Here is a 7,500-nt window from a genome sequence, read left to right as displayed (position 1 = left end):
GCTCGAGTATGACGTCCGGTATTCATCGACATGCAACTTGAGTTACGGGTGCGAGTGATGTTTGCTTCTTGTTCTTGTTGTCGTGTGTGTCTGTGTGTGTGTGTGTGGGGGGGGGGGTGTAATGCGAGCTAAGATCTCATATCTTACAGTTTATTTTTTCCTTTTCTTTTCCTTTCTTCATAAGACTTCCTGGGTTTGTTTCATAGCCAGTAATATTTTTTTATCGATACAGACACGCGAAAGCAAACATGTTACTGCTTCATGCACGCAACTAGACATGCATTCGCAACGTCATTATCAGGCAATTGAGTCTTATTGATTCCTTATCAAGCACAGCGATGGAAAGGAAATGTGAGATTGCCTTCCTCTGATTATAGGTTGTGACGCCGCCTCTCTCTCGCTCTCTGGGTCGACGGTACCTCATTATTTACCCGAAAGGTGTATGTGTGTATGAGGGAGAGGGAGAAGGAGAGGGGAGGAGAGAAAGAGAGCGAGAGAGAGAGAGAGGAGAGGAGAGGGAGAGAGAGAGAGAGACAAAAAGAGAGAATAGATATATAGGCATATGTGTATTTGCATTTACCTCTACATCCTCCCACCAACATTCCCCCTCCCCCCTTCATCCCCCTTCCCTCCTCCCGCTCCCCCCTTCCTTCCTCCCCTTCCCCTTTCCTCCTCCCCTCCCCCTTTTCCTTATCCCCCTACCCCTTCCCTCCTCCCCCTCCTCCTTTCCCTTCCCCTTCCCTCCTCCCCCTTCTCTGCCCCCCTCATCCCCTTCCCTCCTACCGCTCCCCCTTCCTTCCTCCCCCTCCCCTTCCCCCTCCCCCTTCCTCCCCTCCCCCTTCTTGCCCTCCTCCCAATCCCTTCCCTCCTCCTCCCTCCCTTCCCCTTCCTCCCTCCCTTCCCCTCTTCCCCCTCCTCCCCTTCTCCCTTCCCCTCCTTCCTCCCTCCCTCCCCCCTCCCTCCCTCCCCCTTCCCTCCTCCCCCTTCCCTCTTCCTTCCTCCCCTCCCCCTTCTTCCCCTCCTCCCAATCCCTATCCCTCCTCCTCCTTCCTCCACTCCCTCCCTCCCTTACCTCCTTCCCCCTCCTCCCACTCCCCTTCCTTCTTCCCTCTTCCCTCCTCCCCCTTCCCTCTTCCCTCCTCCCCCTCCCTCACCAACTAACTAAACTAACCCCTCCCCCCCTCCCTTCCCCCCGCCAGGTGGACCCCCAGGAGAAGAAGGAGGCGGGCGAGCAGGGGCCGCGGTTGGAGAGCGTCGACTTCTGGCACAAGCTCATCGCCCTCATTGTATCCGTCATCGAGGAGGACAAGAACAGCTACGCTCCCGTCCTCAACCAGTTCCCGCAGGAGCTCAACATCGGGAACGTGAGTGGGAGTTTGGGAGTGGTTTTGAGTTTGTTTGTTTGTTTGTTTGTTTGCTTCTGTTTCGTCGTTTTCTGTTTGTTTCTTTTTGATATCGGGAACTTGAGAGTTTATATTTATATATATATATATATATATATATATATATATATATATATATATATAATATATATATATATATAATACATATGTATATATACATACATATACATATATATATGTCAATACATAATATATATATATATAATATATTATATATATATATGTTATATACATATATATATAAATATATATATATATATACATATATATTATATGCATATATATACATATATATATATGTGTGTTTGTGTGTGTGTGTGTGTGTGTGTGTGTGTGTGTGTATGTATATATATTCTGGTGTTTTCTTTTCGTTTTTGTTAACATCAAGGACGTGAGTCAGTTTTGTGAGCTTTTTTTTTCTTTTCTTTTTCCTTCTTTTTGCCGTCTTTTTTGTTTCGGGTTATTTTTAGGTTAGTATTTTCTGGTGTTTGTATGCTTTTTCGTTTTTTTGTTTTTTTGTTTTGAGGTTAATCTTCTTTGTTGCATGATTAATCAAGTCTTTTTCCTCCTCGGTTTGATTAGATAATTTGCTAAACAAATAGATCTAATCCGGTGGTAAGAATCATCCGAACATCTATCAAAATTAGACAATTACTTATTCACTCCCTTATTTACATGCTTTACAAACAAACATCTGAGCATATTTTTCCGATATTGGGAATGGACGTCAGCATATTAAATGGCTACATCAGGGTATTTCATTTCAGCTTAACTGGGGATTAAATGCTATATGAAATTTGTTATATGGAACGGAAAAAATGTGGAGATAAGTTAAAAAGATAAAAAAAAATGTATTGGAGAAAGACATATAGGGAATAGCAAAGAATAACGATAATAAATATGATGGATGATGATATAGATAATAATGATGTTAATGATATCAGTAGTAATAATAATGATAATAGTAATAAACAAAGAAATACATATCACGAAAATAATACATAAAATGAGAATACTAAAATACAAACATTAAAACACCACGAAAATCATTCGCTGAAACAATTAAGGAAAAAAAAAACTTCCCGTTGAAACAGGTTCATTCACTTTACTCGTCACAGACTTTGAACTTCCAACTTCGCGTCGTTGTCTAAACTTCAGTGTCCATCCGTTGCCTCATCATGTCAGAACTTCAAGTCGACTCACGCTGGAATTTAAACAGCTGATTTCAGACCTGAAGGCTTCCTCTCTCACTTGGTTTTCGGTGTTACGTTTTCCTGTTTTTTGTTTTCGTTTTTTTTTTTTATTGTCTTTTAATTGAATTTTTGTTGTGACGTTGTTGGGAAGGCTTTCCTTATTATTATTGTCATTTTTATGATTGTTATTGTTATCATTATCATTGTTGTATTTTCTATTTGTTGCTTTGTTGTTGTTTTTATATTAGTTATTATCATTATTATTATTACTGCTTCTACTACTACCATTACAACGACTATTTCTAATATTATTGTCATTCTCATTTCTTTTATCATTATCATAACCATCGTTATTGTCATCATTACCATCATTATTTATTACCATTACGTTTCCGTTGTTATCATGGATTAACCTTAGTAGCATCAGAACCCTTATTCTCAGCCTTCGCAATTATTAAATCTTTATGGACAACTAACACTAAGCAATATACCACAATATTTAAACAAACTAACAGACAAACAAACATTTTTTTATGCTTACTGATGAATGCTTCCTCTTCCAGCTATCCGCATCCACCATGTGGAGCATGTTCGCTGTTGACATCAAGTATGCCTTGGAGGAACATGAGCAGCACCGACTATGTAAGAGCAGCGAGTACATGAATTTGCACTTCAAGGTAAGTATCCCCTGAACAGTTTTCCGTTTTCTGTTATGCGTTTTGAAATCGTGGATCCGTTTTCGTCAATAATATTCTCCATCTGTTTATATTGCATTCAAGAATCTATTTTATCTATTTTCTACACACACACACACACACACACACACACACACACACACACACACACACACACACACACACACACACACACACACACACACACACACAAGCTCACACACACACACACACACTCACACACACACACACACACACACACACACACACAACACACACACACACACACACACACACACACACAATATATATATATATATATATATATATATATATATATATATATATATATATATATATATATATATATATATATATATATATACTATCCAGGTACATACATTTTGCCAAATATTCTACATTATAACTCAAGTCTCGCTTCTTCCCATACTAAGCTAATAATCTTTACATCCTCACTGATCCACGCCCGTTTCGTCCCGCAGGTGAAGTGGCTGTACAATAACTACGTGAAGGACGTGCCTCCATATAGAGACCAAGTGCCTGAGTACCCAGCGTGAGTATTTTTTTTTTTTTTTTTTTTTTTTTTTTTGCCTTGGATATATATATTTTTTTTAATTATTGGTTATTTGTGTGTGTGTGTACGTGTGTGAATAAGTGTTTTTTTTCATATCACTGTTTTTTGGCAATATTATCAATGATTCTCTTATCCCTCCCTCCTTCAGGTGGTTCGAGCCGTTCGTCATGCAGTGGCTGAACGAGAACGACGACGTGTCTCTCGAGTATCTCAACGGTGCCTTCCAGAGAGACAAGAAAGACGAGGTATGTGCGACTGTTTATGTCAATGTGTAACTGCCTGTCGACATATGTGCTTCAGAAAGTACACGATTTTTTAAATACAGAAACTAGATTTTGTTATAAGCGTATACGGTAAAGCTTCGTTTCGAATTCATATGACACGTGAGCACCCTCTAACGGCGAACCTCTCCCTCCTCCTTCAGTTCCCGCCAAGTTCCGAAAACTCCCTCTTCTCCAACTCCGTGGTGGACGTGTTCACGCAGCTCACGCAGTGCTTCGGCGTCGTGTCGAAACTCGAGTGTCCGGACCCCGAGATCTGGAAGAGGTTCATGAAGAGGTTCGCCAAGACGATCGTCAAGGTTCTCCTGGCTTATGCCGACATCACCAAGAAGGAGTTCCCCAACTACGTCACAGACGAGAAGAAGGTGAGTTCAGGAACGTTCTCAGCTCTTGTATCAATGTTCTCTCTCGTTTGTTATGAGAACAAAGTAAATGTGTTTGTGCCACCTTCTGTCCTCTAATTCTGCACAACTAGGCATGCAGAGGTTTGACTCGTTCCACGTATTCCGTTTCAGGCGTGTATCTTGATGAACAACATCCAGCAGTTGAGAGTACAGTTGGAGAAGATGTACGAGAAGATGGGCGGAGAGAAGCTGGAGGAGGACGTCGCCACCATCCTCAACGAGCTTCAGGCGTCCCTCAATACTGTGCTCGACGAGCTTGCACACAAGTTCGCCAAGAGGTCGGTTTCTGAGAAGGAATTTTCCTGTGTTTTTTTCATCTGATAAAAGGAATATCTAATGTATATATATTGTAGGTTCAGTTGTTTTAGGGCAGCTTTGTTACAGACCGCATTTACTCCCTTACTAAGGTGAGGAACTAGTCATAGTAATACAAGAGGAAAAATCTACATTTAGTAGATACCTCAAAATAATACCATTGATTAAAAAGCAAAGAACAAAACCGAGAGCCTCATTGCATCCCTCCCCGACGCAGTCTGGAGGTACGCATCGCCGTCAAGGTGAAGGAGATGGGCGACAAGCTGGCGGCGGTGAAGGGCACGGGGCAGGTGCAGCCGTCACAGCGCAACGCCGTCATCGTGGAGGCTGACGACGTGCTGGTACCCCTCATGGACCTCCTCGAGGACTCCTTGTCCCTGTACGCTCAGTCTTGCGAGAAGACGGTGCTCAAGCGACTCCTCAAGGAGCTGTGGAAGATCGTCATGACCACCATGGAGAAGACCGTCGTCCTGCCGCCCATGACAGACAAGGCTGTGAGTATATGGAGTCTTTCAGACGACAACTTCGGATCATTTGTTCTGTTCCTTAAATCATGGTGAATATCCCGTGATTTTTATCTAATCTGCTATTAAGTTTCTCTTCTCCGATTCAAAATCTTTACTTATTCATACCACAGGAATTCAAGGATTTAATCGTTACCTGATAGCGTTTAAAGGAATTAGATAGCATTACGCATTTCTCGTTTACATTAAACAAAACATAAAGCATTTCTAGTATAAAAAGTCATATATGGTAAGTGATATATATATACATGATATATATATATATATATATATATATATATATATATATATATATATATATATATATATATATATATACACACACACACAAACATATACGTGCATGTAAGCACTACGACTCTGGAACCAAGTCGAAAACTGGACCTTCTTTACCCCCCCAAAAAAAACAAAAATATATTTCTCCTACGCACGCTGCTACACCAGATGATGCTTAAGAACCTGACAGACAACGCCAAGAACTTGGCAGCGAACGCTAAGATTGAAGACATGTCAAGATTGTTCAAGAACCAACTCGCGGGCGGCAAAGACGTGAAGAATGCTGTCTCCAACATTATGGTCAGGAAATACAACGTCTTGAATGATGTTTACGTCTATGAGGCAGACACTTGTTTTGCTGTTGATGTTGTCATTGTGATTTTCCTTTTATTTTCGACTGGATGTTTTTTTTATGTTTATAGATATGTTGCACCGAAGCACAGTAGTAATGATGGTTGTGTTTATGTACGATTGTGATGATGTATATGTTGATTTTGTAGTATGTAGTAAGTAGTGTATTTTATATTTTTTTATATGTTATAGGTCAAAGGTCATTATTAGCTTGCATCTCTTGTAGTATTGTATTTTAAGATCTGCATGTTCGTATATTACAAATAGGAGGCTATTGAGCATTATGTATTTATAGTTTGTGACTGTAGAACATTTTTGTGCGATTATTTATGTATATCAATTATGATACAGAGGCTTCCACGTTACAAACGCATTTTATGTAAAGCAATGTCTTTTTAGTTTGTGTACATATGTACATCTGATTCATACATCAAAGCTTGCACAGTTTAGCTCATGTCCATTTGCATGTCAATAGCACAGTACCTGTAAGCATGCGATGAATTAGAATGCTGTTCAGCATGTTCGAACTTCACAGCATGAAACAATATGTATATTCCTTTTTAAGCAAAGCAAATACTGTAATAACGGCTAGTTGGCACACTAAATGGAATTTCACACACAGCTCCCAAATGTATATATATCTGGGGTCTACGTTTAATTAAATGTTTTTCCGAATGCCGCCTTTGGCTGCATCGCTTTCATATTGAAATTATCTCTTATGTATTTTCATTTTAATATGAACAGATTTTGGGTATGACTATTCAGCAGATTAAGTGTATTGCTAGTGATATTACTTGCTAGATCTTGTGAACGTAAATATCGTTCATAATCAATTAAGTTTTCAAATACATTTCCTCCCCATGCAAAATGACTCGATGCTTCATGACATCACGGATTGATAGGGAACAAGCTAATATGTTCGCGTTTGTGGATACACAGGATATCTCCAAGGACTTCGAGCGTAACCTTACGCCGAAGCAGTGCGCGGTGCTGGAGGCCGCCCTCGATACCATCAAGCAGTACTTCCACGCCGGAGGAAATGGCCTTAAGAAGAACTTCCTCGACAAATCCCCCGAGCTGAAATCGCTGAACTACGCGCTGTCGTTGTACACGCAAACCACAGACACGCTCATCAAGACCTTTGTCACTACACAGACCAATCAAGGTAAGTCCCCCCTGTAAGAAGAGAAAATGGAAGGCGACTCGCCGCGTTCTCCTTCCGTTTTCTTTACTTTCCGATGGAGTGACTCATACATTGAGGTTTCTTCACGATATCAGTGTTTCAGTGTGCATGAATGGATCTGGTAATATGTTTCAACACCAAAATAGCTCTTAGCTCTCACTATTGATCCTCAATCACTTCCTTCTGCTACTCAGCACATTATCAGGCTTACATTAATTTCTTCTGTGAACTTTTTTTCAACTAAGTGTGCAGATTTTGTGAGTAAACATTTGTGACGTGACTCTCACGTCCGTATGGTAAA

The 7,500-nt window shown here is 40.5% G+C and overlaps 1 protein-coding gene across 6 annotated transcripts in view; it reads left to right on the top strand.

Annotated features, from left to right (window-relative positions):
- The window catches only part of unc-13 (protein unc13 homolog), a 274,694-nt gene that overhangs the window by 253,167 nt on the left and 14,027 nt on the right, over positions 1-7,500 (top strand). For 5 of the 6 annotated variants that reach the window (XM_086542720.1, XM_086542719.1, XM_086542716.1 and 2 more), the window contains 9 exons: positions 1,200-1,364; positions 3,160-3,273; positions 3,774-3,844; positions 4,014-4,110; positions 4,290-4,511; positions 4,662-4,828; positions 5,083-5,359; positions 5,834-5,965; positions 6,956-7,181. In XM_086542720.1, coding sequence (XP_086398846.1) covers positions 1,200-1,364; positions 3,160-3,273; positions 3,774-3,844; positions 4,014-4,110; positions 4,290-4,511; positions 4,662-4,828; positions 5,083-5,359; positions 5,834-5,965; positions 6,956-7,181 — 1,471 coding nt within the window. The remainder of the gene's footprint in view (positions 1-1,199; positions 1,365-3,159; positions 3,274-3,773; positions 3,845-4,013; positions 4,111-4,289; positions 4,512-4,661; positions 4,829-5,082; positions 5,360-5,833; positions 5,966-6,955; positions 7,182-7,500) is intronic. The other variant, XM_086542721.1, reaches the window with a different exon arrangement.

Source organism: Penaeus japonicus, unplaced genomic scaffold, assembly GCF_977035675.1.
Source record: "Penaeus japonicus unplaced genomic scaffold, GWHDUDI00000001_assembly GWHDUDI00000012, whole genome shotgun sequence".
NCBI lineage: Eukaryota > Metazoa > Arthropoda > Malacostraca > Decapoda > Penaeidae > Penaeus > Penaeus japonicus.
The sequence above is the reverse complement of the archived record's forward strand: the minus strand, read 5'-3'. Positions and strand labels throughout refer to the sequence as shown.